Source organism: Lepisosteus platostomus, chromosome 17 (assembly GCF_059453375.1).
Source record: "Lepisosteus platostomus isolate fLepPlt1 chromosome 17, fLepPlt1.hap1, whole genome shotgun sequence".
Lineage (NCBI taxonomy): Eukaryota > Metazoa > Chordata > Actinopteri > Semionotiformes > Lepisosteidae > Lepisosteus > Lepisosteus platostomus.
The window spans coordinates 19,196,009-19,215,398 of NC_142627.1; the positions used below are offsets into that span (position 1 = coordinate 19,196,009).

A 19,390-nucleotide genomic window follows, 5' to 3' on the forward strand; every position below is an offset into this window, starting at 1 on the left:
CATGACACAACCAAATACCCTACAACTGTAAACAACATAAGATTTAACGAGTCTGCAGCCCAGAATACAGCACACCTGGATCTCAGTTCTAGTCAGTCCTGGAGACAGGAAACAAGTTGTGACACGCCTTGACCACAATAAAAACAGGCATGTGTCCAGCTCATCAAACTGTCAACATAATTAAACTGTCACAGGCTGGGTGGGATGATGAAAGAGCATGCACATTTAACTCCAAAATCAAAGGACCAAAAATGCTTCCAAATTGTGAAATCTTGCTTTGCCATTTTCTTAAAAGTTCTCTTTTAAGTTGAAACAAATGTTGAAAACATTTCTGGAGCTCTATACAGTAACTGTACCCACATATGTTTCAGAGTGCATGGATGTGTCAGAAGTATAGGATTAGCACCACAGAGTTGGGGCCCTGGGTTCAATTCCAGGCCTGGAGTACTATCTGTGTAGAGTTTGTATGGTCTACCTGTGTATGCGTAGGTTTCCTCTGGGTGCTCCGCTTTCCTCCCACAGTCCCGAGACATGCTGGTAGGTTAATTGGCTTGGTTTAAATGTGTATGTGTTTATGTGTCTGTGTGTTCCCTGCAATGGACTGGTGTCCCATCCAGGGTGTACCCTGCCTTGAGCTTGTTACTTGCAGAGATAGGCTCCGGCTCCCCCATGACACTGAATTGCAAAAAGTGGCTAGAAAAGGGATGTATAAATATCTGAAATAGATCAATCTATTTACTTCTGATCTCAGCAAAAAGTTAATTTTCATGAAGGTCACCCACATATTCCTTTAATAAAACCCAATCTCTTGTGACATGTGTGCATGAATGGACACCAAAATTTGCTAAAGATTGCATTTTTCTTGTCTTTCTTTTGACAATGTAGGGCAATGACATAACTAATTAAGAAACATATTTTATATTAATAATTATACTTTGGTACGGGTCTTTGATTTCTCACACCTTGATTGTAGATTTTTTCTTTTACAGAATTAAGTTAACTTTCACAGTCAACAACTAGTGAAAACACTAACCTTAAGGTCAGGGTAAAATTCAAAAAGAGAAGAAAATCTGTCCTTTTGTAAAGTTAATGGCTCTCATCCTCAGGGTTTCCCTTCAGAAAAGAACCTTAATCTCTTGAAGTTTTTCTTCAATAAATGCAAATAAATTAATGGGGTTCACTCACTTCTCCGCATTCTTCACCACTTTGGACAGCAGTTTGGAGGTGGAGGCAGCCTTCACCAGCTTATTGCGGCTGTCTTCTGACGTCTCCCAGGTGCTGCTCTGAGAACGCTCAATCCCAGGTGCCCTCTTCACACTGTGACCCCTGCTCGTGCATTGATGCCAGGGAGAAAGAGTAAGAGACAGACAAAGAGGACTCATCACTCTCCATTTCCACAGACACAGAGTGGAGAAGAAGTATCGCTTGGGAGACAGAGAACCGGAAAGGGACTGAAAGAGAAAACTGGAGGCAGGACAGAGCTCGGGTTTTCTTTCTAGGGGAATGCCAAGGTTCTGCTACTTTACTGTTGTTGATGCCTGGACTTTTGTAATGTTATCTCCAGTTGAGAGTTCGGTGTTTCTCGATTCAGTTTAACAGAAGTCTCTATAGACACATGTTTAGATGTCTTAAAAGGCTTACTGCAGTTACTGCTCTTTGCCAGGCATTCCAGAGCAGCAAGAGTCATGGCACTCCTCTCATCCAGACCCGATCCTGAACAAACCAGAGTTGAGTCACAGGACACGAGAGCCTTTCCGTTTACAAGCTCTGAACTGCGCAGGGACGAAATGGTTAAGAACGGAATCCCACAGAAGGGGAACCTCCATGCACACACTGGAGAGGGGGAAGCACATACCCCCCCAGCCACAGGTTAGTCAACTGGGGCCACCAACGACACAGGCCCCCAGGCCTCAGAAGAACGCAGGCTGAAGCATCAAAGCATCAAAACGATGAAAAAACAGAGAATAAGTGAGAAAGAACCCTCATGCAGGCACTTCTCAAACAAGGCTCTGAAGAAGAGAGTTAATAGCAAGTAGAATGCACTGTGGTCTGGATCATTTCTCTTTTGTGGCCTCCTGACTTCACAGAACTTTACAGCAGTGGGCACATAAATAGCTAGGCTTCCGTAAACACAGTTGTTGTTACAGTGCATTAACTTTAATGCTAAATGCCTTATTTTTAAGATTAAAATAAAAATGCAATTCAGGCCTAAGTACTGCATTATACTGTAAGAACGTCATACTGTACATTAAGAAGCTTCACCAGGTCTCAATCGTGATGACACATTATGCTATTTTTTCATCTCTGACTCATCGGTCAAAGATTTGTAAATGAAATGTACTGTAAATGTAAATCTGCTTTACTGCTGTTAAAATTTGCAATGGAGAAAATTCAGTCTACCTTCATCACAGTTGATCAAACACTTCAGATACCTTGGTATTGTGATTTATTCCTCTTTGCATGCTATCACAGCAAAAAAAATAACATTTTGAAAAAGGTGGATGCAGATACCAACAGACTGGCACTTGCCCATTCATCTTCCAGCTTATATTTCCATAACAAAAATGAATGTGCTTCTTAGCTTGATTTTATCAGCTCTCTGATCACCCATTAGGATTTTGGGACAGACAGAACATTTTTTAAATTGATATAATACAGGAAGCAACTGCATTTTCAATTGTCCATTCTGGAGTGTGAAAGGTGCAAGTGGTACTTAGCTCTGCTAAATTTTAACTGTCTATTTCACGTTTGCTGTGTTTTTGATTTAAAACTTCTTATCTTGGTTTCCACATGAGGAAAGTCTATACATACAGATAGCGCTGTAAGTTGAGTTTTGGTCTATGCTTAATTACAGCCTGTCATTTACTAAAGCAATTCAGAAAACCCCAGAAGACACCGCATTCTGATTTTCCTGCTTTCCATAATCTTAAACTCTTTACCGTCAATCTTCCATTTCCAAAACAAAGGCATACACATCCCTGCAGATTTCAGTATTTTTAATGAGGATAGTCTGTATGTATTAATTCTGGAACATATATATGTTAATATATGTCAACTCATTAATATGAGTTACCTTTCCTTTCTTAATATCCCTGTTCTGAAAAGCCTACCTGTGGTGTCTCCTGCGATCTCCACACCCAATACATAATCTGTTGGATTTTAGGAGGAAACCAATAGGATTGACTTGCTCTTGTTTGTCTTTGAGAGGTCAACCTTTAGCAACAATTACTATCATGAAATAAGCATTTTAATATTACTGTTGGAAAATCATATAATCCAACTTAAATGCTTAAATGTTTTCACAGAGAACATGGTCCTTAATGTACAACTTGTCTGCAACTCCCTGTACTACAGTACCAAGGGCTACTATGTGCATGTGAAAAGAAAAATAAACTAGTTTTTCTTCTCATATGCAGATCACTTTTCATAGCAAAGGATCCCACAGCTGTTCTGTATGAGAAGGTCCAATTTGCAAAAACAAAACTCTAAACACTCTGAACACACAGGAGCACAGACTTGTAATCAAATTTAAGTCTTGCCTGCATAAAGAGACTGTGGCAGTATGGAAAGACACTGGAAGGATGGCGCAGACAGGAATGGAAAGAACTGATCCAGACCACAGTGACCACAAAGCCAAAACAGGTTATTTCCAGCAAAGAAACTGTACTTCCAGGGTTCAGGCTGTAATGCTTCAGAATGGGGACTGGGAGAGTCAGTGGGAAGTGGCAGCTGGTTTAAAATGATGAATGAGGTGAAAATATGAATAATTATTTGTGCTACTGAGAGTCCTGTGCAATGTGTGTGAAAGTGGCATAAAGATGATTTTTTTTCACTTTCCATCAGAGGAAGCATAAGAAAGAGCACTCTCATTGAAATACTCTCAGATGCTTACTCTTCAAAGACAAGCTTGTGATTGAAAGACAGAAGCAGACCCACCGTCCTGGTGCCGGGAGCTGAAATGATTACAGGCCAACACTGGCCCAGGTCTGCTCTGAGTGGTGGCAGTGTGAAGCCTAGTATTGAATACTGAGCGGGGATGATGTAATGGGCCTTTCTGGAACGCACTGTGGAATGAGGAGGTGATGTCAGCAATGCTGATGACTCGCTGCAGTTTTGCAATCCTGTGAACCTCATGCAAAAAGGGCAAGAGCACTTCAGTGACTGTAAAGACAGTGTGAGGTGTAGATGCTGGAGTGAAATGACTAAATAGCATATGCTGATGACAAGAGATGACAAGGCACTGTGTATCACATGGCACAGATGTGAAAAATTTGCTGGAAATGAAGCAGGAAAACTGATGCTTAACTATGGCTATGAACCTTATTCTGGATTTTAGCCATCGTAGTCATCATTATCTGACACATTTCTAGGAATTCTAAATAATCTGGCAAGTTCATCCTCTTAAGGCATTAGTGAAGATATAACAGGAGTGGTTCAGATTTATTCTAGAAGGAGGGTGGCACATTGGCATGGTGCTAACCGCTGCTTCCTCTTACCGCAGCTCTTGGGTTCTGGGATTAATCCTGATTTGGATGGCATATTGAATACACTGAATATAGTTCAATGTGCCGGATCCCTGTCATGTTTGGCACATGTGACAGATAAACTAATAATCTGCCAACTAATATAGAGCAGCTCTGCAGAGGAATGAAAGTGCATTTTTAATAATCCTAAAAAGCATTCGAAATGCTCAGAATTTCTAAATTGCTCACTAATGCTCACAGGTGGTTTGCAAAATGAATCCTACTGTGATAAAATAGGTACCAGAAATACCTTTAATGTCTCTCTACCAAGCAAAAACGCATGCATCTGTTTTCAATTAAAAATCATCTACATTGTGGATAACGTAGAATCGGTATTCACCCTGCTGGAATTCTTTCATGCTTTAGATTACCTTTAATGGTGTGCATGCTAAGTCTTATGTGTGCATCTGCAAGGGAATTTATATCTGGCAACCGCAGCTGATGGGAGATGAAATCTGTGCAGTGCATGTGGAGCAATGGAGCCGTCGATCACCGCTTGATATTTTAATAATAGCCTAGTCAGAAAACTTTACTACCCAAACATGTTAATCAGGAGCTCCTTTCATCAGAACCTCCCACATGGGATTAGATGTCTCTTTGTGTGGAGTCATGCAGTCACTGTTTAAAACTGCATGAAAGCAAGAGGTTATGATGAGTAATGAATAAATGAAACTCATTGCAAGCTTCAAAATCACTCTGCCAGAGGGTGGTCATCACGGAGCTTCATTGGTTAGGATCTACCTATCATGACCTTCTTTTTGGTTTGCTTTTGTTAGAAATGAAGCCAATGGATCTGAAGCCTAAAGATCACAGAGTGAAGTGCATTCAATGGAGCATAGGGGGAGGCGGGTGGTGAAGGATCTCCTCCTGAAGCATTACAGCCCCTTTCCCCTTGACATGGGCTGGCACAGTCCTGATAGCTTGAGGAACCTTTTGATGGGAGCCGAGCTCTTGTTTTCTTGGGTGTGCCTTTGCGTTTGGGAAGGATGGGGGGAAGAGGGGTGACTGGTTGGTGATGGCGCTTGGTTGGGCAGCGCAGGCTGGCCGCAGGGGCTGGCCGGTGCTTTCTCACTGGCCTGCGATTCCTCCTTCTCCTTTATGCCCTCCATCAGTGGCTTGTCCTTCTTTTTCTCTGTACCGCTGCAAAACAACAAGGTGTCAAACTGGGGTCCAGGACCCCTCCCTCCAAGTAAAAAAAAAGATCAAAAGGAAAAAAACAAAGACCAAAGGCAGACACCTGTAGGCCCATCAAGAGCTGCTGAGAAACAGCAGACAACCCCCGAACCAACCTGTTTCAGAAGTTCCTGTTTCAGACCGGCTGGTTCCTGAGACCTTCAGGAACCTTTGAATTGGAGGAGGATGGGGGGGGAGAGGGCAGACTGGATGGTGATGTTGCTTGGTTGGACAGCACAGGCTGGCAGTCTTAATTGTTCCCCATTTATTTTCAGATGCTGTGAACATTCCACAGATCCTACACCTACATTCAGGCTGTGTTAATGACCACTTGAAAAATACCTACCTCTGATTCACAGAAATTCAGCTTTTGGAACCAGGTTTCAATGGGAAAAAGATTACTTGACAGAATTCAAATCCTAAGGGTTAAAGCCTCTGTCTCTTTTACAGTTTGACATATCCTGTCATCTATTCTCCTCCCTAATTCACCTCCACCTCCTCTGCTACTTCAACTTTCAGCTTTAATGAATGCATTTGCGGTTTCTTTTCCTTACATTCAGATGGCATAAAGCACACAAGCGGACAATGAAATGGATTTAGAAATACAGCTTTCCAATCATCGCTTATGCAACATTTAAAAAAATAAGCTCTGTGTAAACAGCAGCTTCCAAGAGTCATTTATCAGAACAGATGACTCCACATTCTGAAAGCCAAATGTTTATTTTGTAGGAAGGCTTTACAAATGTTCAACTGTGCTGTAAAATCTGTGGAGGTTTGTTAGAGACAAGTAATTGTGAAGATCCATCTTGCCAGTAATGGACCTGATAGCATGAAACTCTAAGAGGTGCACCTGAGTAAAGTTGATTTAAAGGGGAAGGTGGTCACAAACAATTAAAAGCCAGAGTCCTGATTATTCATGTCACTTCTTAAACCGTGTAGGCAAAACAGTTTAAACACAATCAACTATTTGAGAATTTTGAGATTCATGAAATTTTGAGAATTGTGCTATTTATTAAGGCCCAGTACTGTGCTTTTCATGTAATTTCCATTCCAATAAATGTGATATAAGGCAGCTGGTCCAGGCCACCTACAATGTGTGAAATTAATCTAAAACTTGGTGATATTCAACAGACCCTAAATGCACAACTGCAGAATTGTTGAGATATTGAGCACCAAACATATTACATTTCAGGTAAGTAACAAGAGAAGTTTTAGAATAGCCAAAGCCATGGAAATAATTGAAGGAATTTTCAGCTGAAAGCTAGCCATTTGTGAAAGCAACTTTTTAAACCTTTCCTGTATTTTTTGGATTGTCTCAATATTCCAATGAATAAACACGAATCTTGAAAAACATGTGACATACTACATAAACATGTGACATACTATAGAAGAAAGGTTTCTGTAAAGTTTACATGTGTGGAAGAGTGCCACATCTTAAGCACTGTCACCAGATTTTCCTCAGAAAGCTCTGCCTGAAATGGTGGCAAAGTAACACATATATGTGATATAATTAAAACTGGTCTCTGTACTGTAAATTCATTAAAGTAAGTTTGGTCAAGTTCTAAATATCACAAAAAAATAAAACCAATGAAAAAAAAGAATAGTCACTAAAATTCAAAGCCTTCTAATCACTCTCCACTTGAGCGGTGATCAGATTCTCAAGTGTGGGAGGCAGAACAGGGTGCTGTGTGATGGCGTGGGACACTCAATGAACAGCCTGTACCTTTTAGCAGCGGAGGAGAGCGTTTCTTTCCTGGCCACGGACACAGAGGAGCTGTGACTGGGCTTGCGACTGGAGGAGCTGCCATTGGCGATGCAGGACATGGAGAATGCCTCTCGGAGAGGGTTCTGACCTGTGGACAGAGAGAGACAACGAGCCAGAGAGAGTGAGGAACAACACCGGAATATTTATACAGGATATACATATGTTTTGAAAGTAAAAAGAAAATGTGAAAAAGTAATAACATAAAAGGCTTACAAATGAGAGATGGTCATTCAGGGCCAACTAGTGTGTTTGATTGCTAGTAACTAACAGCAAGCATAGCTGGTTAACTAGTTCAAGACTCCAACAGTCTTTTGTGTTACGTCTTAAGACTGAGAAGGAATGCCTCTTTCTTCATGTTCTTTAATACAGCTCCTCTTAGCTTCTATGTGCGCCTGCTGGTAGGGTTCCACTATTTCAACACACTGTTGGGGTTGAGGAGCAATGTGAATAGAGAACAATACAAGACAGACATTGGACAAGGCTTTGTAGTGGGAGAATGGAAGGTGAGAGCAGCACGAGAAGAAAAAGGGTAGAAAATGAGCAAGATAGACTGCAGTCATGGTAAGAAGCATCGAGAAAGAGGAATGAGGTTTATTCAGAGTTTATCAAACAATCTGCAGCAGAACCCATGAAAAAAATAACACATGCCAAATAAATAAATGCAGCTGATCACTGAAAACAGTTTAGCTGATTTTGCTAAATTATATTTATCTCCTCACTAAAAATGCAACAACAGTAATTCAGTATTTTGCAGCAGTAATTCTGCTTTATTTTCTCCAGGCTCCCGTCTTTTATTTTCCGAAAGCATCACATTCTGCTATAATAAAATTGTCCTTTTTTTCATTAGTTACAGAAAAGAAAACTAGTTAAAAAAAGCCATTTACTATCAATGAAAATGATTTAAACTGCCTTTGGTTTCCATTTTCATTTTTAATAATTAATACTGTTTATCATGAAAGGGTCATTGCTGCCAAATTTAACACATTCTGTGCTGAAAACGCATGTGTCTCCTTGTAGCATGTAAAAAAAAAATCTACAATTCTGAGGGGATTATACTGCATGAGGGGGGAGAGAAGAACATGGAGGCAAAGGAGGACAAAGGGGGATTAATTGTAGCCTGAATCCACACTGCCGCCCCCTCAGACATTTTAATTGGATAAAAGAGAACAGATTAAAGGAACCTGGAGCAGGCACCAGAGGTAATTGATTTATAGTTCATTAGCAGAAGCAGCAAAGTGATGAGTACCAGTAAAAGCCGAGTCAAGCCAAATGCTTTTAATGGCCCTTTATAGCACCGTTCCATAATGTGAATATCAAATCAGTGTCTTGCTAGAGAAATAATATGAAGCTGTGGTAAAAAGCTAAAAGCATGGCCTTGGCTCCAGGACACATCCTTCCACTGGGCGTTGCTGCAATAATAAGCATTTCCTATAAGACCAAAATATCTGTGCAGATAAAACACTCACCGGGAAAATAAAATCATTCTGAAAGCATACCACAGAACTTCATTGTGAGCGAAGGAAGCAATGCATCACGCATGACCAAATTCACAGATCTGGGCAATCTTCAGCTGGAGGAGCTGGTGTCTCTAAACGCATGGGCCTGCTTCACAGCCCATTACACCCTGCCTCGAAAACACACTCAGGATAACCCTCCTCATTGCCCTTCATGTCTCACAGCATCCTCTTGCTTCTTGCTGGATCCTGCTGCTATCTATCCTACCCCAGCTATCAGAACACGGAGGGAAAGAGAGAAGGAGGATTTGCTGCAACAGCATCCGTCTCTGAAGAAATGCTTTGACGCAATAAAGCACCTTCTTATTTGGCATCTTCTTTGTGCATTAAACCCCTTAGTGCTTCCAGCTGACACTGCCTGCTATGAGGACAGACTGCCCTCTTTGCTAGGCAGGCCGATGCAATGGCCCCACGAAACCTGAGAGAAGTGAAATGACCTAGTTATTACTCCTGGTGCTAAAGCATGGCCTCCGTGAAGCCTCTCCCCCATGCTGGACTTACCAGGCTGCCTGATGCTACTGCGTCCCCCTCCCCTCAGAAGTGGGATCAGGCGGACTGAGAGACATATGATTTTCAAAAACAAGAATGCCTGGGTCATCCAAGCAGACCAAGTAGGGATATCCACTATGAGGAACTGAGCAGAAGGAGAGAGCAGTCTTGGAAACTTCCAAAAACGTATTAATAAAAGTTGAGCACGATGTATAAATGGCAATTAACTAAATTAAGAAAATGGCACTAAACTGTTTTTTTGCACTAGAGAACAAAAGCTGCTGAAGATTTCTGATGTTCTCAGGCGAGGCCTGTTAACAGACACACAGACTCTCTCAGGGAGAGGGCTGTTATGCGTTGGTCTTCATTCATTTCTGACAATCCTACACCACACAGGGAAAAAAAAAACATCTGGAAATCAGGGGCATAAGCCATTTGAAATGAACAAAAACAACAGAATAAAAAAAAGAAAATACCTAAGTCTCATATAACACCAGTAAAACAAATTGGAAAAAATACAGACATGACTCACAAACCCTTTGAAGGTTGACTATCCAAAATTAATGCCTGACCCGGCCTTCCTCTTCATCTCCCATGATGCTTGTGCAGAAGTAGCCTGTGTTCTATATGTATATAATCCAGGTGAAACAATTAAGCCACCAAACAACCAGACTGAACTGGATGAAATAATTACAGGTCTGTGCTTCCCTCGAGTGCTGCAAAACACAGCCCCCTGTAGTGGGAATGGGGAGGCAGTGTATAGGACCGTGGAGGAATTTCTGCAGTGCACCTCCTGTTCCAACACGCTGAAGGAGAACTCTAGCCTGGGTAACTCGGCACACGTTAATCCCCTCTCCTGAAAACCACTCTCAACCACTGCTCTGTGCCTGCTGCCACAATGGTCAACTTATCCACTATTACTGTGACAAAATGTACCCCTGCCTCCCCAGTCCCAATCATAAGACTGTCTGTTTCTCTGGATCATGAGGTTCACGTGGGTTGCTCAAATTGCTGAAGTAACATCACCCGTGGTAAACTGATCCTGACCTCTTTTCAGCCTGAACCTCTCACTAATGCTTGTCTGAATGCTGGCTCCAGCTGTTCACAATTAAGAGAATGGTGTGCGCCCATGCCAGTGGGATAAGGAAATCTGAAATCTTGAAAATCCTGTGCCTTCCAATTTTAAATGTTTTTGGTCTTTTTAATTATTGTTAAATGAAGTCAGGTGTGGTGTTCTTACAGAATACCTGAGAATACTAGTTTCTCCCCCAGAGACATAATTTAATTCATAGACAGGTTAAAGGCAAAGAACAGATGTATAGTGTACAAACATTTATTGATGCCAACATTTTTATATTTTAGGCAGACCATTTAGATATGCAATGTTGATTTGCCAATGACATTTCGTAAGGTCAGAATGTAATCCAGATTTATTCATACCCTGTTGAAATTGGAACAAAAATTAACATATAACAAAAACATGTATTTGACTGAATTATGTTTTTTCTTGAAAAAACCTAAATATATTGTAATTTTTATAGCTTTTACACAGAGCAAAGCCATATCTGTCACAAATTAAGTCCAGTAAACACAAAAACAAATGTATTTATACAGTGTAGTTAGTGTTTTGTAAATCACCCCTGACACAGATTGTACTAAACTTGAGACATCTCCTGTGGTGAGGTTCTGATGAGGTTCTGGCACTTGTGAGTGAGGAATTCTGATCATTCCACCAGGCCGAATCACTCTGGGTCATTCAAACTGTTTGGTTTTGATGGGTGAATAGCTTTTCTTGAGTATGAACCACAAATGTTCATTTGGATTAAGGTCTGGAGATCAGGATGGCCAGTTGAGAACATTAATTTTGTGTGCAGTTAGCCACAGTTGTGTCAACTTGGACGTATGCTTCAGATCATTGTCATGCTGGAATGCCCATTTTCAGCCAAGCTTGAGCTTCTTGGCAGTCAAAACCAGGTTGTTGGCCAAAATGTCCTGGTACATGTTGGAGTTCATGATCCCCCACTATCTTAACAAGTCCCCTAGGACCCATACAAAACATACAAAACATCACAGACATATGTTGTGATATATATTATTCTATTACTTGTCATAGTCGTAAAAAAAGGTTTCTTCCTTGCAACACGACCATTTATGGAGGACACATTGAATGGCAGATTTTCATACTTTGCATTCGGAAGAGGCCAGTTTGTGTTGGAGATATCCAACTGTTGCATTTGGATTAACTGTTATAACCTTAACCTTGTTTCATTGGTTGTTGGACCTTAAATAAGATAACGCATGCTACTACTGATTATCTTTTGTTATTCACCATCTTGAGGCTTTCATTACACTTCACAGTACATTTCTAGAATTGTTTTAAACAAAACATTATCCAATCCATAACTTCATTCTATGAGTTTTTTATTATATTCATCAAGGGTCTTCATACATCTTGAGGGAATGATTTTCTCCACATTTTTTATTATTTCTTTCATTCAGATGTTACTTATTTAAGATACTTTTATTTGTTACGTGAACTAACTAGAAAGGAGTATCCCCCTCTCTTTTATGGCTTTGGAAGTTCATGGCTTTGGGGGAAAAAGGGACTGGAGTAAAAATCATCGAAAGATGTTTTTGTCAGTGTGCACAGACCTTTGAAACAGTTGTGGAACTACAGTTCAGGTTTCACACAGCACCTCTTGAAATAAGCGTTACTGAACTTTCAGTGTTCATGCTCCATTAACAGACAGCACAAACAATCAAGAGAAGAAGCCTCCTTTCATCTGCTCCACTTGATAATCTGTAAACAGAGTCTGGCAGCGAGTCCTGCTGAAACCCAGCATGCTGTTGACCATTTACAATGAGGTATCTGTCAACCTCTATAGCGCTGGCAGTTTAGCAAACAGGAAAGCCTGAGGCGCATGGTGTGAGCTTCAGATGCTTGCCAGTGATGTCCTACAAAGGGGCCGAAGGCCAGCCAACTGCCTAAGCAACAGAGAACAGGCGCCCCACTACAGTACAGGACAGGAAGAAGGCGCCTTCAATGAAAACATTCTCAATCAACTGAAGGCCAGGAATCCTCCTGTGAACCAGATCTTGAGTTTTTCACGAGTAATTATGCGAGTGACCACAGTACTGCCCACTGAGTCATGGTGTCTGGCATCTTTGAACTACTAACCATGATAAGCCTGAGGGAGCCTTTCAGTGGTCACTGTTGAATAACACCCAGCTTTGTGATAAAGCCACCTGATGGATTATGTTACTCAAGATTATAACGGCAATGACAGAATTAGCTCAGAGTGATGTCATTAATGAGATAGAAAGACAGATAAAACTGTGAGTGTGACCTGCTTGGGGCTAGCTCAAAGGGTACACTGTAACAAAATCACCTGTTTGTATTAATTATACAAGAATAGTAAAACAGTGACGATATTTTATATCAACCTTTAGAAGAATTATGTCTTTTAATTAACATCAATAACTGTACTAATTTCAGTTAATGAGTCTGTACTGTAATGTATGCTTTATAAAGCGTATGTCAAAAAACAAAATATCTTGTACCCTCACTATTTTGCATAATTAACTGAAAGGGAGATGGCTATCACACAATCATTTATTTTTCAAGGGGTTGTGTAACAGCACAATGGGACAGAGAAGCAGAAAACATCCTGTTGCATGATGCAGACTCCTGCCAAAAACATCCGACTGCTGTCAAAGACAAGCCCACTGTAACGAAACTCTCCAACAAAGAACCTCTCAGATTTCCTGGCCTGTGTCTTGTGGTGCCTGTCAAGTACAGAGCCAGCCCAGTGAGGTGAGAAAGACAGAGCGAAGACCTATTGTTGGGTGCATGACAATGTGGGCTAGCATCCAGAGGGAAGCTGCATGACAACTGGCTTAATCAACAGCCCAATCAGTGGCCTGTGTTGAATGGAGGTATTCACCCCAGACTTGGCAGGACAGTTCCCTCTGCTGTTTATGCTTTTTAACCATTTTGTGTCTCTAACAGATTCATGAAAGTACTGTGTGGAGGACAACAGTGTAAGGAAAGGTGGAGAAATGGCTCCACTGCAGCTGAACCATGTAAAAACCCAGCTTGATTTACTCTTGGCACCAAGGAAGAAGAGCAAATGTAAATGGACAGCATCAACTATGAACAATTTAATGCTATCCCCACGGTCATGATAGAACAAAGTAACTGGAATAATCGTTGCAAACATTTAAAAAATATTTTATACATATTAGTATTCTTAGGCTTTCCCTAGCCCTGGACTGCACATGTAAGTCTTAATGTTTATCAAACTACTTCTTCAAAAGGTGTACAGTTTAGTTCCCACTTTAATGCTAATTGTATATAATATGATAACTGTGGTGATTTGTTTAGTGTAAAATATTAGTATTTGTATTGCAATGTCAGAGTTGATGAGGGTAGAGACTATACATATTCTTTTGAGAGTTTAAGAATGTGCTGCACTAAAATGAAATGTACTAAAATCTGTTCTGTACTGGCCCTGCACTATACAATTTCAAGCAGCCAACTCTACAGTAGCTTCTTTTACAGTAGAGTAGAAGAAACTCCAATCTCTGAGTGATGGTTAAGGAAAGAAAAGAACTTCAAGTTACAACCGTACTGTATAATGGGCCCTCCTGCTCATTGCATTTGAAACTCTAAAAAGTATGTTTGACTTGGCAAATAAAAAATTCTCTTTTTATTCTTAAAAAAGTACGGAAACGTTAGAGGGTATTACAACAACTCTTTCTGCTGTGACAGTGTTACAATGTACAGTAAGCAAGAATAGCTTAACTGATCAAGCATTCTTGCCCTAATCTCTTTGATCCTGACTGCATCTGATGATGATAATAATTGTCACTCGTGAATTTATTTTAAAACTTCAAACATAAATTAAAAGCCTTCAAACAAAGGTAGTTCTGCTATGCCTTGAAATGGAAAAAATCAATAAAATAAAAAATAGACATGCTCTTAACTTAAAACCAACCAAAAAAATGTTAAACAATTCCAGAGATTCTCTGCTATTTGTTTCCAGTTTGAACCCTAGAAGAGTGCTGGCATGTTCAGTATGTTGTTAATGACAATTTGAAGCAAATGGCTTTGACTATTTCCATAACTATTACAACCATTTAGCATAACCAAAAACAGGTAAAGCTCTTCAGCAAATGGAAAAATTTAATACCAGGAGTCAAGGCTGGATTGCAAAATTGTTCACAGACCCTACACTTTGAAAGAGTCTCCATGTCTGGAGTGTAAACAGCAGCATTGTGACGACAAGTAGGCATTATATTTATACTGACCCTGAAACTAGGCCACAGGAGAGAACACATCACATCTTTTTCATTGCCTGTGCTTTAACTGTGTATTTATAGTTCCACTACAAGTTCTACTAAACAACCCATAGCAAATACACTGTGCGAAAAAAGTTTCATGCTTTTATAGTAGCCCCATAGTCTTGAAATACTGTACTTAAGTGCAGCATCTTGTACACAGATGTGTGTAACTAACACCTTAAAACCATTGACGGAGAAACCACATATAGTGTCAAATATATTTGGAATTTTTTAAAGAATTAAATGTTCTTTAAGTAAAGAAAAAAGGTTAAAGTAAAATAAGTAAAATACTAAAATGCTAAGTAAAATACTAAACTTAAACAACTGCCACTATTAAAGTGCTGCACCTACAGTACCTAGGTGATCTGCTGCAGCCATTTGACGCGAGCAGACCAGGTCGACAGGTGAGAAATTACTTCCTTCTTTAGGGAAGCTGAGATTGTGCAAGTCCAATTAATAATTTGAACATCTGAACATTCAATATCTCATAACCTGCTTTTCATGTTATAGGCTGATATCATAAAAAATTAGCTCTTGCCTAGGAGGACCTACAGTACTACAGCAGAAGTCACTTATTATTCTCTCTAAAGCTAATATGGAAAAAACAAGCTGCTCCATTTCAGAGGATATATTCACCTCAGTCTTACACAGCCACAGGCACACTGCTGTTACTGGTAGCTCCTGCTAATGTGCCATGGCTCAATACTGCAGAGGCTGCAGGCCAGACGAGCATGAACAGGGTCAGGTTTTTATGTGCCCTTTCTGATTACGCCTTGGTCCAGCTCCTACTCTAAACAAGCAATTCCAGGTTTACGCTGTTATTTCACGTGGTATCCAAGCCCTGTCTGCGCTAGCTGCACAGCAGTAATAAAATGTAAAAAAAAACAGCACACGTGCCTAGGCATCTCACTCCGCACTGACTCAGTACTGTGGAAAAAAGGTAGCTTACTCTGCCTCATCAGCATCAGTCTCAGTCAGACAAAGACACAGTGGTACACTACTGTCAGCTCTCCACAGAGTACTGGGAGTTGAAAACTTCATTAAGACTCCCCTCAGATGCTCAACGGAGCCTGATTGAGTTCTGGTTTGTTAACATCTTGTTAAATATTTGCCTGCTGCAATCAGGTCTCACAGTTCAGCTGATGTTCACAAACACATCAGAGCCTGTCAGGGAGACAGGGTGCAGGAAGTTAACCAGAAAAGGCAACATCTGTTGCTTTGACCATTTAGAAGAAATAGGCCACTCCTTTATTGACCCGGATTTTTCACAAGTTAATTGTAAATTAAGTTGTTACTTTAGAAAAGGGCGGGGGCTGAAAAATTTCAATATAAATCATGCTAAAAAAGTGTCTTTGAACAAGCACTGTTTGACGATTTTCAAACTAAGGTCTACGATTCATGGATTTATAATCCATTACATAATGACTCTTCAAATCTGTGCAGAGCATAAAGCTATTTCCCAACACAATTCCATTAAACTCCATTATGCAGCCAACCCACCGCCTTGTCTATGAATACAAAGAGGAACAATGCTTCCTACTCTAATTGAAAGGCTATGACCAGAGCTGAAACAGTCCCATTTTAGAGGAGCATCACAGACCAGACATACATTACTCACACTGACCCTCAGCGTTCCCTTCACAGCACGCTCAGGTCTAGAAACAAGCTGCAGTGAGATGGCAGAATACAGTGAAGATAAACACAGATTGGACAAGGAAAACCTTCCTTGCCAACATTTTCATTTCTTTAGTACAATTAAATTTATACAATTTACAATTTATTGAGTGAAAATTCAAAATGTACTGTTCAGATTACTGCATGCGGTGCTCGCAAGTCTTAAAACACTTGCTTTCCGATTTATTGGGTAATAGGTTTGGATGGACTCACTGTCGTTTTAATGGTTTTTCAGAGGTTTTACAGTATGTGCCTTTACTCTACTCAGAAATAATACAGTGCTGCTGCTGTAATTGTGTCCGCAGTGAAAAGGTAACGGGGGGAGGGGACTTTCAGGACTGTGAATGGAAGAACCATGGTAGAAACCAAGTACATTTTTCATGGTATACCTACAGGCTGTCTGTATTTAACAATGTAAGCTTCAGGGAGCTTCTTTGCACAAAAGTTTGTGGTTGTCTGAAACAAGCTTCCTTGCCACGTTCCTGAAGGTAGTTACCTGGATCCTTCACGAACATGTGTCCCATTCATCGTTCGTCTACTACAGAAGCACCCAAATGACTAAAGTGGACACAGCTTCTCTTTGTTTGACACTCTGTGCTGTGCTACTCAGAATGCCTGAGAAGCCGCTGTGTGAAGGTACCTTTGCTGGGCGGCAGTTTCCTCATGGCGGCAGCCGTGTCCTCAGACAGAGCGAGGCGCCGCAGGACGTCGGCCAGAGCCGCCTTCAGCACCGTGATCTCATCTTCCTGCTGCTGCACGCGCAGCTCCAGCGAGGACAGCCGATCCTGCACGTCAGAGGCACTGGCACCTGAGATACTATCATCTGCAGGGGAGAAGGAGAAAGAGGGTACAAAGTACAGTGACACAGGCATGTGCAAGAGGCAGGGACAGAAATGTGCGTTCAGTCGGCTGAATTTTACTTTCGTAATGGTGTTTCTAAACTACAGAAAAAAAGGCATTTTAGAAAGTACAGAAGACCGTTCCATGATGCACTATTGCTGCCCCAGTTAATTTCTTATGGGGCATGTCTGGCACTGGAAAATATTAAGGAGATGTACATTTTAGTGGGCCACCACAGAGCCCCATCTTCACTTTTAGTTACTGTTTGTGTGGCCACAGCTCTAGAGTACACTGGTGAGAAATAGTAATGCATCATTAAGCACTCTTTGACCTTTCCTAATTACACAAACACTGAGTCAGTGTACAATCCGTGAGGCACTTGAAATTGGTTCTAACCATACTGAAAACCACCACATGAAAGAATCCACAGGCCAACAAAGAAATAGATTTCAAAGTCAAATTTCCTTTCCGTGTGCACACCACACCTTTTTAACTTTAAAAAAAAAATGAAAATATTTTTTTTTTAAATCAGTAACAGAGCCACACTGGTATTATATGTGTATAGTGTAGAACTGTTTAGTTCGCATAAAAAGAGAAAATTGTCATGTTGTGGAAGTTTGTGCGTTTTCTTTTATTTGTATTAGAGAGAGGTAAAAGAGAAAAAAGTTTTGGTTTACCAATCATGTTACTTAGCTGTGAAAAGAGTAATGCTGTCATTTAAGAGACAAGCCAAACATCACACTAATGATCTTACTGTATGGCCAAACGTTTATATAACTGCTCAGAGCATCAAGTTCACCAACAGTGTTAAGCAAAGGAACAAGTTATAGGTTTATTCCATGCTGAAAAGAGTGAAAAAGTGTCACACCGGAATAAGGCTCCACAGCTGAAACGTTGTGTTTTCTTTCTTCTCTTTTCAGCATGGAATAAACCTATTATTTGTTCCTTTGCAGCCTTTGCATGCTGACGCAGCTCCCCACCCGAACTACTGTACATTGTTAAGCAACTGTTCTTCTTACAGAACAAACGGAATACGGTAATAACAGAAAGTATTACAAGTCAAACTAAGGACATTATTCATATTACATAGAACTGATCTGCAGTGAACAATTTCCTTATTGTAACCTCAGCTTTTCCGAAAGCAATGAATTAAATCAAAATGATTTTAAAATTATTTTAAGGAATAACCTGTGCACAGAAGGTAAAAATGTGAATGTTTTTCTTCTCTAAATGAAAAGCCACACACTTTCACTATATATTAATTTTGGGGAAAAAGCAGAGCATAATGGTGGAATAAGTGTTGGAAACCAGAAAAATTGCTGTGGTAAATTACCGCAGTTAGCTTTTAAAAAGGGCCATTAACTGCTTGCTGTCAAACGTGACAAGATAGAGAGAGCTAATTTGAATTACTGCACAGTTCAGTGTGGGTGCTATGGAAATTTGACTTCAATTTGGGTTTAACAGCTATAACAGAACACTTCAGGAGTCTGAGAGAAAATTCCCTTCTTTCAGAAAATTGTTCGAGTAGAGAGTCACTACTTTTGCACAAATGTCACTGCCATAGCAAAGCAAGAATACAAAAAATATCACTCAGCAATACTGTGACTAATAGCTGGATTTCTGAATCTTGCCAAGTGAAATTGTGGTTTACATTCTGATTGCTAGATGAATGCTAAATGATGTACTTGTTGAAGTGGTTGGGAACCATAGTTTTCAATTAGAGCAGAGGGTCTTGAATTTTATGCTTGTTAATGGTAGAGCTCCATGAAGGAATATGTTTCACCTCAGAAAATACAGCTTTCTGGAAATGCAGAAACAGTTATCCACTGATTTGTACATTTACATTCTGCATTTACATTATAAGGCAGAATGGTGGCTCTGTGCCTAGCAGTGCTGGGGCCCTGGGTTCAATTTTGGACCTGGGGTGCTAACTTGGTGGAGTCTGTATGCTCTCCCTGCGTTTGCTTGCCTTGGTTTCCTCCGGGTGCTCTGGTTTCCTTCCACATCTAAAGACAGAGTGATTGGATAATTGGTTTCTGGGTAAAATTGGCCCGGTATGCGTGTGCATA

The 19,390-nt window shown here is 40.5% G+C and overlaps 1 protein-coding gene across 4 annotated transcripts in view; it reads right to left on the reverse strand.

Annotated features, from left to right (window-relative positions):
• Positions 1 to 19,390, reverse strand: part of eml4 (EMAP like 4) — a 106,892-nt gene that overhangs the window by 34,713 nt on the left and 52,789 nt on the right. For 3 of the 4 annotated variants that reach the window (XM_088609942.1, XM_088609941.1, XM_088609940.1), the window contains exons 2-5: positions 17,122 to 17,304; positions 7,420 to 7,549; positions 5,454 to 5,663; positions 1,186 to 1,326 (exon numbers count right to left, since the gene is read on the reverse strand). In XM_088609942.1, coding sequence (XP_088466068.1) covers positions 1,186 to 1,326; positions 5,454 to 5,663; positions 7,420 to 7,549; positions 17,122 to 17,304 — 664 coding nt within the window. The remainder of the gene's footprint in view (positions 1 to 1,185; positions 1,327 to 5,453; positions 5,664 to 7,419; positions 7,550 to 17,121; positions 17,305 to 19,390) is intronic. The other variant, XM_088609943.1, reaches the window with a different exon arrangement.